Source organism: Anser brachyrhynchus, assembly GCF_964034855.1.
Source record: "Anser brachyrhynchus genome assembly, chromosome: 14".
NCBI classification, from domain to species: Eukaryota; Metazoa; Chordata; class Aves; order Anseriformes; family Anatidae; genus Anser; species Anser brachyrhynchus.
Window position 1 is genome coordinate 3,267,109 of NC_137709.1, and position 18,148 is coordinate 3,285,256.

General features: G+C 42.9%; 1 protein-coding gene across 2 annotated transcripts; it reads right to left on the minus strand.

Annotated features, from left to right (window-relative positions):
* Positions 1-141: 141 nt before the first annotated feature.
* SAR1B (secretion associated Ras related GTPase 1B) lies at positions 142-17,221 on the minus strand. Of its 2 annotated transcripts, none has more exons than XM_080555500.1 (7): positions 16,996-17,221; positions 12,130-12,203; positions 7,678-7,797; positions 6,835-6,900; positions 6,160-6,263; positions 5,553-5,684; positions 142-4,130 (listed from the first exon to the last, which is right to left on the minus strand). In XM_080555500.1, exons 2-7 carry the CDS (start codon positions 12,185-12,187, stop codon positions 4,014-4,016), a joined length of 597 nt encoding a protein of 198 aa, XP_080411626.1. In that variant the 5' UTR covers positions 12,188-12,203; positions 16,996-17,221; the 3' UTR covers positions 142-4,013. The 2 variants fall into 2 exon arrangements, with proteins under 2 accessions (XP_080411626.1, XP_080411627.1); XM_080555501.1 differs by lacking the exon at positions 16,996-17,221 and adding an exon at positions 14,653-14,820.
* Positions 17,222-18,148: the final 927 nt, after the last annotated feature.

An 18,148-nucleotide genomic window follows, 5' to 3' on the forward strand; every position in this document is an offset into this window, starting at 1 on the left:
TTTGTCAAGAACTACTTGCTTAAAACTCTTTTTCTTCAAATTCCAACTCAGAATTTTATTTTCTATTCCTGATACTTACATTTCAAGCATGGCATGTGATAATAACAATAAACACCACATTAAGAACATGTTTAAGACCACTTTCTCCTTCAGCTTTTCTTCTGCAGTTTATTATATAAATTATGCTTTTAAACATTTAGAGCACTCACATTTCAAAACAGAAAATGTTTAGTTCCACACTGAAATACTAGTGCAAAAGTGGTTTATCTAAGTGCAAATAAATTACACGTCCCCACTGACAGCCAGTGGATTAGGCTGTTTTAAATACGGCTTTTAAGTCCATAACTATTGATTACATTATTTACACGAACTCTGAGCATGTTGTAGTCAATAGAAATATTGGACTTTGGTTGGTAACAACCAAATATGCTGACAGTACAAACAAGAGAGAACAAGACAGAACAATTCTACTTAAAGTAGACCTGTGAATTCACTGGGACTGGAGAACAACAATATCATTTTTCTGAGGTGACTTTAGTTATAAATAAGCAGATGTCAAATGCTCTATTTGATGTTCAATTCCAATTATTAAAATACAATAAAGCCCACACACATGCAGGTATTATATTCCAGTGAATGCCACAGGTCATCTTTGGCACATCATATGACAGTACCTGAACACTGAATACAGCATTAGATAACACGCTTCATGAAATAATCTTGGTCTGGCAAGAGGACAAATAAAACGCAAAGATCCTTCCCATTTCCAATGCCAATAATTGTTGCTAAAGAATTTATTAAACCAAGACTGAAATATAGCAATGCCTCTCAGATAAACAGTACAAACTAAAACCAAAGTTTAATTAAATCCAAGCAGAATAAATCTTATTCGACTCACAGATGCTACTGTATGGGGTCACTGCAGTGAAATATGGGCCATTTTGTCAGTACTAGTTATTAATATCTTAGAAATCTGCATTCATTTCTCTTGAAGTGGTGATGTAAAAACAAATTTGAGACACTTCATAAATAACGTCTTTATTAATGGGTTTTCTTTTTCACATTCTTTAAAGTGATGTTTAATTGAAGTCTGCATAGTCAAGAGTGCAAAAAAAATTCAAAGGAGTCAGACCCAGAGGTGAACGTTGCCCCCTCCCCTCTTTTTTTTTTTTTTATAAGTAAGACTGGTCGCAATCATAGGAATAAGTAACCTCTAGAAATAAGTGAACGGGGAGATGTAGAGGTGGTGGGGATGAAAGCCACCAGAAAAACTCTCACCAGTATATTTTTCTATTAATAAAGTCTTCACACAAAGACACATGACACCCATTCACATTCATGTGCACAGCAGAATGTAAACTACAGAAGAAATATTTCCTCTACCGAAGGAACAGTGAGATTATTTGTGTATTTAACCGAGTGTTGTTCAGCTGTTCCCACAATGGGAACCATTACAATACCAAGACAGAAAAACAAAAGGTCCAATTTCTTCATGCCCTTATTACAACCACATTTAAACTAGCATCTCACAGTATGAAACATGAAATCTGAGTAGTTCCATAACACTAAGAATTACCCTTAATACACACTTTTAAAGCAGTATACCTCTGTCCTTTTTTAACACTTTAAGACTATCATCCCTTTCTTTACTGCTCACGTTATTCACAGTTGGTTGAACAGCAGCTGAAGAGGACCCCAGTCTCTTCCAATGCCCACGGAATGGCTCAGCCTACGGAAGTGGTCTGCGGGCACTCCCCACCCCAGTGAGGAGCAGGGCAGCAGAACATCTCCACTTCCAGCTTCATTTCCATCGGTACAGGCAGCACAGTCCCGAGTCTCCCATAGCAATGTCACTGTATGACTGCAAAAAGTATTTTTAATATTTACACCATCTACTGATTTAGCTGTTGCATTGTAACCGTTATCAGAAAAATCTAGAGAGGGGGAAAAAAAAGGCATGTCCCCAAGTGTAACTGCCGTAGGTAGCAACGACTCGCATGTCGTCCACACTGGTAAGAGGCTGCTTCTGATCTACAGTTTTGTCTTATGCAATACAGAGGCACTACTCTGCAGCAGAGTTTAAATGCAGAATTCTTTCACATCGGTCTCTTGGAAAAGCTATCAGATATCCTCACTTCTGAACTTCACCATGAACAAACTAGGCTTAACACTTCTATAAGACTGCTGTAACAAATGTCAGCTATAATCTATATTAGTTAGGTTCTGAATTATTGATCTTATTCAGAAGCATAACGTAGGACTGCGGGGAACTAATCATCAATATTCAATCATACAAGTCCAGATCTGGGCAAGAAGTACATCTCTTTTATTCTATAGGCTTTGAAAAGGTCCAAATTTCTATTTTTTTTAAAGCCTATAGGCTTTAAATCCAAGAGACAAGCCCAGTAGTTCAAGAGAGAAAATGAAATCAAGGCAGACAAATATACCTTTGCAGCTAAGGATATTGAAAACATAGGGCCTAGAGTATTTTAAAGAAGACCTACAACTGCGAGGAGAAGTAGTCCCTGTCCTGGGATTCAGTAAGAATATTTGTAGCAGTTCTTAGTTTCACAAGGGTGAAACACACTACATGGTGAAAGTCAAACCCACCACAGTGAAACAACGATTCCCAGGCTGAAACCCTACCTTCATTAGCTACATCACAGAGGAAAACATCCTGCTGCACACAGAAACACAAATAACAGTTCCATGGCAATGTCAGCTAGTGTCAACAAGAAGCTGATGGATACACGTTTCACCACTCCTTCTTAGAAAATAACCTGTCCTCTCCTCAGGGAGCTAATGCACTGGGAGATGGGGAAAAAACAGTCAGAAGTCTGGAAAACAAACACTGAAGATAATGAAGTTTTACCCCAGAAACAAGCCACTTGGGCATCCAACGACTGTTATATTGACTAAGCTTCAGGGCAAAACTGTAGAAAAACAATCCACCTTAATCCAAATCAAAACACCAAAAATAGAATTGTCCGACTGGGTGTGGGCTGATAAATTTTCACAAGCAACAACAGCAATTTTTTTTTCCTGGCAATTTCACTGATAAATCTTCTGGCAGAATCCAAATCTAATTAAACTGAGAACAGAATAATTTAGTGCAGTACCTTTCTTAATTTCTTCAGTAAAATTTGTATTTTTTGTCACTTCAGGGGTTTAATTCAAGGTACCAGTAAAGTAAGACCACTTTTGACATTAGTTCATGATTTGCATTGACACAGATTTTGTATTTTTTAAAGGTGGTAGTTATAAGGGCATCGGATTAGAGTTTTCTTCTAGTAATGCAAGATCCTAAAATAAATGCAATTTGGTAGTCTGAAGGAAACACCTTACTCCTTAACACACAACGAAACTACTTTGTGGCCTTCTGTGTTTCAGGAAAATATCCCCCATATTCAGATCATTAGACAGCCTCACTAGTTAAGACACATTAAAATGAAACATTTTCCATTAAAGTCGCCAAAAACTGGATTTAAATTTATTGCATGACGTTGCATAAGAAAGTATATTATTGAAAACTGTAAGGCATCATGCAATTATCCATCAGCTAATTATTTATTATTCGTTGAAAGATGGTTATATACTCTAAAGTTATAAAACCAGTTTCAAAAAAGTACATAAAAAAATTTAACATGATAAGCATTAAATATTTTTCACATGTCTGTAGTTTTTAGCTGTTAAAAAGTGCATTCAAACATACTGTACTGGAAAGTTGCTCTGTCCAAAAATGGTGCTGGAGATTTGTTAAATTAAAAGTTGCAAAAGAATGTTGTATGGGATTAGAAAGCTAAAAAGTTGTGGTACTTAAACTTACAAACTTGCTTGAAATAATTTTTCAATCCTCACACTTACAATTTAGCATAGGTGGTATAATTATGTAAAAATGTATCCTTATATAACTAAACAGTCAAATGAATTCAAGTTACGTACACTGAGTGATCAGAGAAGGAGCAGACTTAATATTTAGACATGGGACAGAAAGTACTAATGTGATTTTGGCGTTAATCTATGTACTGTGCCATCCAACGGAATCCTTCTCCGTAGCCTTGTCTCTTTAGCACGCTGCACATGAACACTTCTAGTGGCCTTGCATTCAATTCTTTCAATGGTATACTGCCCTGCAAAGAGACAAAAGTATTCCAAGTTATGGTATCTTTACAAGAAGATTCCTCCTCTACATCAACATTTATTTCAATGGAATGCCATTACTTAATTCATGTTGGGCACTAGAATTTTAGAAAATAAACTAACCAAAACATTTGCACACCTTACTAGGACTACAGTCACTGAGGAAATACGCTGAGCATCTTTACATGCGCAGCCACATTTGGAGAGCATAAAGTATATGAACCTGAGTACAAGAGCAAGCATGTGCACAGAGAGCTTATGCTCAGTTTTCAGAAGAAGTTCCCTGCTCTGTTTCTAATAGCTTTCCAACAAGATAAAAAGAGCATTTGCTACAAATTAGGACTGACCACAGTCAGAGTGCGAGTTGCTTGCTTGCCAAGAGCATCACAGTGTGACAAAGCTATTGCTCAACTGGACATTCACAACAGGAGTCATACATCATAGACTATGTGCAGTGTTGTAAAAAACAGGGCAAGATGCAAAAAAAAGTATCTATAGTAACTGTTTACAGCCTATTACACCTATTCTAAACTAACCTATGAAATTCTTTTTCACTTGGAAAACAAAGAGGTACAGATTCGCTTCTGCTCAACCTAAACTCCGACTAGCACTGAACTCTGTGAAGCAGAATACAAAAGCAAAGAGGAATTACAAGACTGGGTCCTCTCCTCAAGGCAGTCCACTGCTGGTCACCTAATGCAAGCTGGAATGGAAGTGACACTGGAACAGCTTTGTCAGCTGCATCAGGAGAGGTGTACTTCCAAAGACAAAGGATAATGGAGCAACTTGTTTCTAACTACTTGTACCCAAATGCCTACTACAAGTAATACACTGTATTTACTTTAGAGAGAGTTGAAGTATTACAAAGATGCATAATACAAATCTGTCTTGTTGTTACAGATGCCAGTAGGATTTTTTTTTCCACAGCCTACAAACTCAGATTTTTTCCATGATGTAAACCTATTTCTAAACTTTAGTTAAACACGTTGAGTAATGATTTGTATTAAACCTGCAATTTAAATAAAAAAGTCAATTACTGAAAGACTTTATCAGGTTTTCTCTTATAGTTCTCACTAGAACTATAGAACTGTATCCTCTGAAAACTTGTTCACCCTTTAGAAGTACTGCACTGGAAAAGTTCAAGTACTGACAACTATACTAGGTACTAATACCTTTTCTCTGGAAAAAAATGTGGCATTGAAAACAATTAATAGAAGTTGCAGTAGAGGTGTATCTAACACACACATGCACAAAAGAAAGAGACTTCAGCATTTATTCCATATAAGTCTATAATGTATTAAGTACATAATAAACTAAAAAACATTTGTTTTGTGTAGCTGAAGTGGACTGGAACCAACACAGAAATATAAAGCAAACACAAGATCCCTAACCAAAAAAAACCACAACATTACCTTTCCTGTTGTCTGGCCGTACAGACCAAACATCTCTCGTAACCTCTCTTCACTGATGGCTTCAGGTCTGTCAATCTTATTACCAAGGATTAGGATAGGCACATTAGCAATAGTTTCATCTGTCATTAGTGACTACAAAGGGAAGGAGAAAGGGGGAAGAGATTATTTCAGGATATATTTTGACTTAGGACTTCACATTAAGATAAAAAGTTAACAACGTAATGCCATTAAATCATTTGGTGAAGCTTGGCCTTTTAAAAAGTAAGGGTAAAAAATTCACTGGCACATCAAAATTAATTGATGGGAGTTGTTTAATGTACTTGGGATAAAATAAATGAAATTACTCACAAAATGGAAAATATCACAAATGGAGCAATATTGATTCAACTGAATTATTGGCAAAATAACATGTTCACCTACCTTCAATGCATACAGTAATGAATAGTAAGAAGAGGGCAACAGAACCAGAATACAACTAGATAGGAATGATGACGCAGAAGGTGAAATTACTAGCACTCATGACCAGGTGGCAAGAGAGCTCTGTTGGATACTGATCTTGTTTTTCGGAAGTTAAAGTTCAGACTTTCAAAAACACATTTAAACTTACATCAAGTTCTTCTTTTGATTCGAGCAGTCTTTCATGATCCGCACAGTCCACCAAGAACACAATGCCATTAATAGCTGGCAGATAGTTTTTCCACACTCTGCGAGCTACAGGGAAGATGTGAATGAAAAACAATGGAAATTATCACAAAATTTAGAGCAATGCACATCAGTAATTAGGAAGCAACAATTTTTTTTCAGTCTTAGCTTATACTGCCAGTCTTCAGGATGCAATTTCATGTTTTACAAAGCTTTTGATAATAAATCAAAATTACCAGTCCCTCTAGTGTTATCACCCCTCTATCCCACATGCACACTGATGTACTCAACCTTTTTGTGTTTCCCCAAGAATTATGTCAAGAAACACAAGTTTGAAGCATAAAGGTTAAACGTAAGTATAAGCAATCTGAAGTAGTGAAACAAAAACTACCTAATCCTCCTCAAAATACGCATTATCAGTTCAGAAATTTTGCTCTAGTGCAGCTCTTGCCAAATTGTATTTGGGAGTGCAGTATGTGATGGAGACAGGCAACAGAGCAGTGAATGTTTTTAACACTATCAAAGAGAGTGTGGGAAGCCGATCTCTGCAGCATGGTTGTATTTCTGATCTGAGACAAACTTACTGTAAACAACTCTAACTTAATTCACTGCAGTTAAATGAGTCAACATATTCTCTTACCTTGAGCATGTCCACCCAGATCAAAGGTAGTGAAAGTCATGCCAGCAATTGTCAGCTCCTCTGAAGCTAAAAATACACAAAATAATGTTCTCTGCATGTGAAGATTATACAGCATTATATACATCTTATACGATATTCCGCTATATGGAATAGTCTAAGCTAGGGTATAGATTTTGCTTTCTCTTGGTTGTTTTCAGTATTTTCGTATTCAAGAAATGAATCAGTACAATACATTTTCCCTCAATAACACTTGTGTAACAAAATAAATGTGGTTAACCATTAAAACACATAGAGAATACCTGCAATGTTAAGAGAATAGCAGAGAAGGCCCACACGTTACTTATCCCTACACATTACAAAAACAGCAGGCAGCTCTGGCCTCCGGTTTGCCACAAAGTTGGAATTTCACGTACAATACTGTTGAAGGTTTCTCCTCTTTGTGTCCTTGCTTAATTGCTTACCTCCTTCTTAGACTTCACCAGTCCACATTTTTAACCTGCACTGAACCTCTTCTCCTGCAAGGCTACCACAATGACAATCACACAGAAACCTCTAAGCAACGAAAATCAAAACAGTGTACATAAATGCAAGCCCCAGTTTCCCACAGCTTCTGTAATTCAGACTCAGCTCCATTACTCTGCTTCTAACTGGCCCCTTAATTTTAAATAAGTCACATTGAACTATCCTAAAAGAATTTTTTGAGTATGACTCAAATTACCTATGGATTGTGATCCCCAAAATTCCTTTGTTTCCCCCCAGTTACTTATGATGTATAATCAGGTATTGCTTTTCTTGCAATACTTTGAATACTTCCTGGCTAGGGATCTAGGAGCGTTAACTTACTGGGGTGTAGTGTGGGGACGTGCTGTCCCAGTCTGTCATCTTTGAGCATGTGCAGCAGCGTAGTTTTTCCAGCATTGTCCAATCCAAGAAAAACTAGTTTGCCTGATTTCTTGTACAGTCCTGCAACAAAGAATAATCTACTGAATAGCCAGTTAAATCAGCGAAGGTATTACCATAACATCGTCCAACAGGAACTCACATCACACACATAAAAAATACGAACATTTAAGAGCAACAGCAATAGTGTATTTGAGCATTCTGAAGCCTAAGCCTCTTTCAGATCCTGTGGGGTCTGCTGATCAGCAAGACCAATAAACGTTCCTACATGGATATCCTACAGGTTTCTGGTGGCACAGCTCTGACAGCCAGCAGTGAAAGGGAGTGTGATCGCTAATTAAACCAGACATATGCAGTCACATTATTTCTAACGCTCCCAGGAGCAAAGTTTTACGGACACAGTACAAAATACAGACCTGCCAAGCTCCACAGTGCGCTTTATCGATGACCTTTATCAGTGCTCTCCTACTTGTACAAGCCACATTCACACTCGCTCATGTGCTTATCACAGCTATGCTTGCTCCAGGCAGCTTATGTGATGCTGAGTGGCATTTCGGGGGGCAGGCACATGACTGATGTAAACGTGTCGGTAATATAAATGCGTTTATGTTATCCGAGCAAAGTCAAAACAGGATTAAACCTTGCCAGAGTAGCCTACTCTGCCTTAGCGAAGCGACAGTTTTGCTCGCAGACAGTGGAATTGCCTGGGAGGTACAGAGGTACAGTGCTAACAACAGATTATAAAACATTATCAACCCCAGACGTGGAACAGAGCATGTTTTGTTCATCCCCCTCCAGTTATGACCAAAAAAAAAAAATAAATGTTTGAAACAAAAAACTTCAGATCTCAGTAGGTATTTTATAGAGAACCTAGCTTCAATGTCAATAGCCATAATTAGCATATATATGAATTGTTTTATTTTGGCTCACGTATTATTTTGACAGAAGTAATATTCATCCAGATCCTCAGCTAAATTGTGTGGTTATGACCCGAATGGCATCATCAGTGCCATTTTGACACATTTGCTGTCTTGTGATAATGCCATAATAACAGGAACAAGAAATGTTACTTTCACTGTCGTCTTTATAAAAATGCCTTTTCCCCTTTATTTCTCTACTTGTAATCCCAATAAATACATCAACTGTTGCAAAGGAGAAGACGTGTAAAATATTAGCACCATATTTCCTGAAGTTTGAGATTGTCAAAGGACAATTCTCTCAGACTTGCCAACACCACAACCTATGCCAGAATTATTTTTCACTGCTTCAAACTGATCAACATTCGACGTAAAATATTCTTAAGATAAATTTATTTAAAAAAACCCACACATTCTGTACTGAAAAACTATTGAAGTAAGAATCTCCTAGCTTTGTGCCTTTTACGCTTTGCCTTATGTGTTTTCAAAGAACTGTGACCTGGATGCTACACATGCATGTTTCCTTAGGAACCGCTATTGACCCCACCACCCTCAAGAGTGCTGAAGAAAGGAGGGAAAAAATACATATGCTGAAATTAACAGTTCTTTAAAAACAAAAATGAGCTACATTCCTAACAGAATTTTCTTTTTTCTTCCTCCTGTTTAAAAAGAATTGCAAAATGCGGCCAAGTACTGTAATGTGGGAGTTTTAAGTCACCAGGATCTTTTACTAGATAATGTCACAGTATTGTGGTGCTTTGTAATATACTGAAGAAAGGTTTCTTTTACAACCACCTTGATGATACAGAAATACTTCTTGAAGTATACGTTACCATTAAAGTTCCACTGTCCCACTGTTGTAGTCACTTCACTTAACCACGCACTCTCCCCGAAGAACAACTAACCCTCCTGATCTGCAAACTAGGTACCAAAATCCTGCCTACTGCCAAGATGCGCTGTGCCAAGTGCCGCAGGAACAAGAGGCTTGTAGCCATTCCAAGGTCACATTAACAGCAGTCCCCTGGACTGTACATGACGAGCAGAATGACCCAGCCACGTCATTTCTGGAGCCCTTATTTGTTTCCCTTCCAGCCTGAGGCACAGGTCACCCTGGGGTCTCTGCTCCACTGCATCCCCCCGTGAGCACACAGCCTTGCCCGTTTGGCAGACACATCTGAGTTGCTGATAAGCCCCAGCTGCTGTCCAGTTTTTGCATTATTTGTGATACTAGTTTTTGGTACACATATGGACTTAGTCTGATGAGGAAGGCTTCTGATAAGAAAGAGATCCTTCCCCGTCCATGCCTGATGAGGGTTAAACTGGTGGTGACCTCTTATCAACTCTTATCCTCATAGCTCTTTTCTTTTGTGAGATTTTAAATAACATTACACAGGGGGTTCCTTGGCCACCCCCTGGATGCTGTAGTGCTGCACGGTCACATGTGCCTCTATCTGCCCGACCTTTACACTGCCGCTGTTTGCTCACCTTTCCCCCTACCTTTAAACTAATCTCTGGAATCGCATTCCACCAGGGCACGTTTTATAACCTGCAGGAAAGAATACTCTTTCATATTCCTCAACTTATTTCATTAATAATCTTTTTTTAACTACAAGTACTGTAGAGTGTTTGCACAGTTCTTTTTTCAAATACAACTCTTACTCCCCAAACTCACCTTTTCATATGCCCAAATTACACCACCTATTAATCTACAAGCCGGAGGAGAAAGTATTGATGTTTACAGAGAGAGAAGTGAACAAACATGTTCATATATTAAAACTTAGGTCACAGGAGAAACTCCAGTTCACACTTACCTTACAAGTTAAATGAAACACTACTAAACTACATTAATACAATAGTGCTGTTGCTACTCACAGACTGGACACATAGGGAACATTCGCTCCCAAAGCAAATGCCCCCACTTTCTCTGAAACTTTTTATACTTTCTGAGTGTCTTTCATAAAAATGCAAGACGAACAAGCAGTAATACTTCATCTATTAGTGACATTAAAACCAGAATATCAATAAAAGGATTCTTTGTGCATTCTACATGTATGTGTATGAAGGGATGTTTCATACAGTGATCTACCTTGCCTCCTGTCACGATAGCACAGGGAATTGTAGAGTATCCCAAATGCTAGGATCAGCCTTCTTCAAATGAATAAAATGTACACGATTTTATTTATTTATTTATTTATTCTAGAATTAAAGGGACATATGGACAGCAATTCTCCTTTCTACTGCAAGCTTCAGTATCTTTCACCAGAATTAGACTTTGTATGCGCAGATATAGGAAAGTGAGCTAACGTGCAGTAATCGCTGCTTGACTAAGTAAGAGAAGATAAGGGAGATTAGTCAACTTAGTTAAAATTTCACTGGCTAATATTTCAATAGTAGGCCAAGGGTCTAACATTCAGTGAAAAAGTTTAAACTTCCAACTGATAAAAGGCAGGTGCCATGATCCATTAATCTCAAATGCTTTTTATTTGCTTCAGTAGAATCCCTGGAACCCGTAAAATGTCCTTTTTAGCTGTGTTATCTGCAACTTCTCTTCCTCTTTTTAGTATCCTAACATTTCCTTTCCTCTTTTTTTTTTTCCCCTCCTGTTTTGCACAAGCTAATATTTCACCTTGGATCAACATGGATTGCAGATGCTTTTGGCCAGGGAATACTTTCCTAAGGTTCTTCATCAGAGATCAGTGGAGTTTCACACTGATTTCAGTGACACTAGTCACACAATAAAGCACTGCTGGACATGAGCAGGGGCTTCAATATCTGGCATTAATTTTTTTGTAGATGGTTGTTCATATTTGAATTCTCGAATGACACCAGATTAAACGTGATGCAATTAAAAAAATCAAATCTATTATGTTCATGAAAGAAAATCTAATTTTTCAAGAGGTTAAAGGATTAATGTAAGATTGAGAGAAGAGCACATTCTCGAAATACTCAGAGAACACTCAATACTTATAGAATCATATCCTGAGCTGGGAGGGACCCACAAGGATCATTGAGTCCAACTCCTGGCTCTGCACAGGACCACCCCAAAATCAGACCATGTGTCTGAGAGCGTTGTCCAAATGCTTCTTGAACTCTGGCGGCTCGGTGCCATGACCGCTGCCCTGGGGAGTCTGTCCCACTGCCCGACCACCTCGATGAAGAACCTTTTTCTGATATCCAGCCTGACCCTCCCCTGTCCCAGCTCCATGCCGTCCCCTCGGGTCCTGTCGCTGTCCCCAGAGAGCAGAGCTCAGCGCCTGCCCCTCCGCTCCCCTCGTGAGGGAGCTGCAGGCCGCCATGAGGCCTCCCCTCGGCCTGCTCTGCTCTGGGCTGAGTACTGATAGTGATGTAGTAGTGATAAGTGGAACATTTTTTTTATTTTGAGTGCTACCGAATATACACCAAAATATTCTTTAAACAGTTGCTATGTTTGAAGATAGCAGGGGTTAACAGATAGCATGATAAAAACAATAAAACTTACCTAAAAACTGTAATACACTACTGAAACCACTGTAAATCCAATCAAATATGAAGGACATATCTGGGTCTTATAGTCTGAAATAAAAAGAAAAATTAAATTCTGTTAGAAGAGCACATTAAGCGTTGTAAGATGTTTACTCGAGTTGAAGCTGGGGAAGTTTTATGACACAGAAGTCGCTGCTGTCTGCACATCGCCTGTCTGTGTGCTTTGTACCAGACGATGACCACTCAGCACCAGGACCACCACGTAAAGGCCGCATCCCCGCCTGTACTGCCTCACACAGGCTTCCACCATCTGAGGTTTAACCATAAAACTCATTTCAGTAACGACTCAGGAACACCATGTTTCTCACTGAATTCTTTCAGGTTAGGTTCAGGAACGGAAGGGGGAGGTGAGGACAGAGAGCTGCAGCCAGCCCCGGGCAGACACCCCGCGGCAGCAGGATGAAGCCCCAGTACTCCTCAAGCTCCCCTTGCTTGTGGTATGGTAAAAACACCACTGTGCTAGTCTCTGGGGGTGAGCAAGCGGCCAGGATGGGATCACACAAAAAAAAACAGGCCTGCTGTTCCTGTCCCAAAAGGGATGGAGCCCTCCCCAGGGCATGGGGCCTCCAGCAGGCGGCCACAAGGGCAGCAGCCGAGGGAGTTTTCTGACATCTTGAGCACTCAGAACACACAGGCAGCCCAGGCAGGGAACAACCAGGATTTCACAGAATTGTTTAGGCTGGAAAAGACCCTTAAGGTCACCAGGTCCAACCATCGACCCGACACTGCCAAGTCCACCGTTTCTGAAGCAATGCCTTGAGATGCAAGAACTGTCACTAGGTTAACTGCGCGGCCACGAACAATTAATTTCTTAACTTTCATCTTAATTCCCTCATTATCTAATGTAAGGTTAGTCACACTGAAAGCACTAGCTTGACATATGGAATTAGCACTCAGCATTAAAAAAAATCTTTCGAAAGACTAAAGGGCAACTTCCTCAGAAGCACCCAGCCAGCTAATTCCTGCTAGATCAATAAATTCCTGCTAACGCCCGGGGAAGTTGGAGTCCAAGTCTTTGAGACGATGTCTGGGCTGCTACGGGCAGCTTGCAGAGGCATCCTGAGCCAGCGCAGGCTCTCCCACGGCATTTGTTTCTATGCTGCAGCCATGTCCTGGGCCCTCCTGGGATAACTTTAGGACTGCTCTGGACCTGGAGCAGAGCCCAAAGCAGTGGAAACACAGGTCAGTACCAGACCAAAATCCACCTATCCGTTATAACAATTACACTCAGGCAATGAACAGAGGTTTTCTACTGCATAGCAACAGGTATGTCACAGCAATAATACAGAAAGAGGAGGAGTGATTATTATTATTGAATTATGTTTGCTTGCACTGGAGCAAAATCTGTTCAGCCCATATTTGCCTTCCCTGATTGACCACAGCAAAGTGTTAGGAACCCTTGGTTTCTTCGGGACTAACCCTGAAACCCTTGCCTATGTCCTGTGCTACTTTGAGCTGTCACAGTTGCAACTTTTAAGAATAAAAAAACAAATAAGCTTGTGGATGCATGAACACCCAGTTACACAATGTCATGACTGAAACTGTCACTTGCATGTCTAAAAAGCAAAGGTCAAGAATAAGCAAACATGGCAGGACGTACACGTCAGCAGATTTATTTATTGCTTGAACAAAACACCGATCGAGAAAATCCTCTGTGGGGCTTAGAGAAATGATCTGCTCAAATAACCTGCAAATCAGTGCAAACAGCGTGATGTAAGAGAAGTGCTCGTGTTACCGCGGTGAGAATAACTTCACAGAGTTTCGTTGGGTTAACCAGCTCCTTCTGCGAACCTCACGGACGGAAGAAAAAAGTCTTCATGTGCTGCTGAAAACACTTAAAGGGACAAGATTCAAATTATTAAAATGAGAAGGGAGTTACTCTGCAAATACTGCTGAAGCGGCAGCAATATGGCTTAAATTCCCCTACACACAGAAAAAGTGGCTTAGGGAAGGCTATCCAAATGCACCACAGCCAACTTCGGTATCAGCTGGCAGCGCTTAAAGGAAAACACTGCTTTGAAAATGGGAAAAAAATTGACGGCGAATTGTAAAGGCACACTAGCAATATTTGAACAGAGATATTAAATCTGCTCTTATCAGACGGCAAAAATAACTGCCCGATTCACGGCAGTGCCCGACCGAAGTGCCACCAAGCCACCCAGCGGCACGCCGATGCCCAGAGCCCGCTGACAGCTCCAAGCCTCGGTACTGCGTGGAGCCAGGCAGAGCAGCGGGGCTGCTCAGCAGACGGACACAAGCTGTCCTGCTAAAGCCACCACGAAAGAAGAACACTGAAAACTCTGGCAATCACGGCTCCCAAGGCTTGACGGAGACAAAAACACTAACTGCTTTAAGGTTATCTCCAGGGTTCCCTCACAAATAGCCGGTTGCGAGCTGACACAGACTTTTAATGAGAAACTGTGACAGACACGTGGCAACCTGCTGATACCGACTATTTTTACAGACATCACCAACCTACCTTCTCGTGTCTTCTCAGAAATAGGAAAGTAACTTCCCAGCACCAACAGCCGATGGCTACCACTTCAAAATGTGTCTACCAACCCTGTCTACCGACCCTGGCTAGTGTTATTTCATAAGCGAAGCGTGACTTGTGGTTCCTGGGGAGCCCTGCCAGCCAGCCTGCAGACCGATGAAACTGGTTTGCATCCTAGCGGCCACCTGCTGACCACGGGGAGCAGAATTCCCACCCAGCAGTTTTGGTAACACCTCGAGACACCTTTTTTTTTTTTATTTTATTCTGAAAAGCAAGGATTTTCCCACTCTGGATCTGAACTTTTCTGGCTAAAAGTTCATTATTCCATTCCAGAATCAGTTCAAATAGTTCTTACTTCTAAAGACCGTGAACATTTAGATAAGCGAGGATATCAGGCTTGTAAAGACAGCTTTAAATCCCTTGATGGAAGAATTAGGAAGTAGAAACCAATTACACCCAAGTACAACACCTCTTGCAATAACTAGAAGTCACTGCACTGTGCCTGGGTGATTGCTGTCACCAAGAACTAGAAAAGAAACCTCCGTCCAGTGTAACCGCAGCCAACCACACTCTCTGAGCTACAGCAAGTTTGAGAACAGGCTCTGCTAAAAACAACTTGCAAACAAGTGCTTAAAGTGCACTCTTAAGGGTGTATTTCACCTAAGACCATTTTAACGTTGTAAAACGTTACCACTGGCAACAAAAATCAAAATCGGTAACAAATTCAGTGAGTAAAATGAGACTTGCTGCCTGCCATCGACTTTACGATATGAGAGTGCATCTTGATGCAGTGTTTTAAGAGTTGAGGAAAGGAAGAGAGTTTGGGAATGAGCTAACGGCGTAGCTTTTCTATTTTAATCAGATGGCAAGTCATCTCTGAGATTTCAGAGAGATATTCACATAGCGCTGTTACTTGCTGGGTTGAAAACAGAAAGATTACATACCGTATGACATATACTTAGTGCTATTGCATCTTTTATTCTGAGATACTCCATTTGAATTTAGCATTGATCTCAAGTACATCTGAAACAGCAAAGCAAACAGTTTATCTCTAAAGACGGCACTGCAACATGCACATTAGGTCCTAACAGCAACTGATGAAGTGTTTCAGTCGCAGTCTGGCTCACAAAAATTCTTCTCAGATCACAGTCTCAAAATAGGGCCTATTGCAGCAATTTCCACACTTATTTAAAACAAACAAACAAACAAAAAACAGAACATATTGGAGCATGAATACATAATTATTCTTCATCTTAAAGGTTATCGTTTTTGAAGAAATAATGCTCAGAACAAGAGCATCTTGACAGATCATTACAATACGCCAAACAACTACACAAGAAAGTTGTAAGGCACATGACGACTAGAACACGATACAACAACCCACTTTTCCAAATCACCACCACCAAAGTGAAATATGAGCCAGAACCAAAAAGAAACTGCCAAGCAATCATAAAAGATTAATGCAATTGACAACAGGCATAGGGGCTGGTATCTCTACAAACCAGAGATCAGAAGGCTGTAGTGCTTCTCTTCAGAGAATGAGCAAAAATGTGAAGAAATTAAAATAACTGTGTGCAGTCAGGCAAGCGAGGGGAGGAAGGGTGACGAGTATCATTAGAGGAATTCTGATTCACAGCCCTCAGAGGGAATGGGCCCTTTTGGAGGGCGTGCACACTAATCCAAATTCTATTTACAAGCGAGACGTCGTTTTATAATTTCCCTTCGGGAAGCGTGACGACGGCACCCTTAAATTCAGCCGAAGGTTCAGCCATAACCGTACCCCAAACACCCTGGCCCAGCTTTGGATGCCCGACAAAGCTCCGTCCACGTCGCGTTTCGCCTTCGCAGCCGCTGCCTGCGGCGAACAACGGGTCTCGCCACTGACACAAACACCCGGAGAGGCGACGGCAGCACAGCGCGGTGGCACGGGAGGCCCGGGGAGCCGACCCGCCCCACCTCGCAAGGCCCCGTCCTCCAGCAGCACCGGCGGTGCCAAGCCCCCAGCCCCGAGGACGGGGCCGGGCCCCGACCCCCGGGCGCGGCCCCTCCGCGGCTGCCGGGCATCGCCCGAAGGCCTCCGGCCCGGCCCGGCCGCCCCGATCCCCCGGTGCACCGGGGGAAGGAGCCCGGCCTCCGGTAGCCCCGGGAGGCCGCGGCGCCGAGCAGGCCGCAGCCATCCCCGGCCCCGGTCCCCGGCCCAACGCCCGGGCCTCGGCGGCTCAGCGCCGGCCCCGGGAGGCGAGGCCGGGCCCGGCCGGGTCGCGGTGGGCACCGAGCGCCGCTCCCCCCCCACCTCCTCCCCCGGTGCTGCCCCCGCAGCCCGCTCACCGCCGAGCTCAGCTCCGGGCGCTCCGCCGGCACCGACACGGACCCCGCGGCTGCGCCCCGCTCCGCCCCCGCCTGGCGCCTTCCGGGCCCGGTACGGCTCGGCACGGCTCGGATCGGCTCGGCACGGCTCGGCACGGCTCGGCACGGCTCGGATCGGCACGGCACGGCTCGGAGCTCCGCCCGGCCCGGCCCCGCAGCGAGCCCCGGGACCTCCCCGCCCCCCCCCCCCCCCCCGCCCCCCCTCCCGACGCAGCACTAGCGGGCGGTTTCGGTGTTTGTTGAGGTTTTTTAGGGGAAACCCGTACCGCGAGCACCCCGAAGCGTGTGCGGGGCGCTGGGCACCCGGTGGCTGCCCGGAGCACGCAGCAGCCGGCCGGGCTTGCAAAGGAACCGATCGTGGAGGCAACCTCGTGTGCCCAACGCGTCCCTCCCGGCTGCTGCGTGGCACCAGCAGTGCCTGGGCAGGGAGCCCCGCTGCTGCCCGAGGGCCACGGACAGGGCTTTGCCCATCGCAGCGGCCCTGCCACGGCCACCAGCCCCCAGGCCACCAGCAGAGCACCTGCTTGCCATGGTGTCGGGGCACGTTGTAGGGCCGTGGGCCTCGTTTCTATGATTCTGTTTGGCTTTGGGTGCAGAGGAGCTGCTCGTGGTTGAGTCACCATCCCTGGAGGTCTTTAGAAGACGTGTAGATGTAGAGCTTAGCGATACGGTTTAGTGGAGGACTTGGGAGTGTTAGGTCAGAGGTTGGACTGGGTGATCTTGGAGGTCTCTTCCAACCTAGACAATTTTGTGATTCTGTGGGTGCGGGACAGCACGGTGCCAGGCCCGGAGCTCTCGCCTTTGCCCTGGGGATGCCGCCATGCGTGTTTTGTGCTGGGCCAGCATCCCGAAACAGCTCACAAGGCAATGTGTTGGGAGCGACATAAATGGCGTCCTCTGTGCGGGCAGGCTCCGTGTAGGGCTGTGGTTGTAAGGGCCCCATACGTGTATGGGCTGTGAGGTCGGCTGGGTCACGCACCAAGGAGAACAGCGGCCTCTGACCGCATTTGAGGCCAGCCACACCATTTTGTTACACGCGAGGCCAACGGCGTCATTTCGCAGTATTTTGGGGCTAACCGTACCATCTCACTACGTTTGGGGCTAACCATGAGGC

Excerpts from the sequence above, each read along its gene's own strand:
- SAR1B (XM_080555500.1), bottom strand. The coding sequence starts at position 12,187 with ATGTCCTTCATATTTGATTGGATTTACAGTGGTTTCAGTAGTGTATTA. Across the intron at positions 6,901-7,677 it reads CGTCCCCACACTACACCCCA|CTTCAGAGGAGCTGACAATT; the intron begins GTAAGTTAACGC and ends GTGTATTTTTAG. Across the intron at positions 4,131-5,552 it reads ACGGCCAGACAACAGGAAAG|GGCAGTATACCATTGAAAGA; the intron begins GTAATGTTGTGG and ends GTCTCTTTGCAG.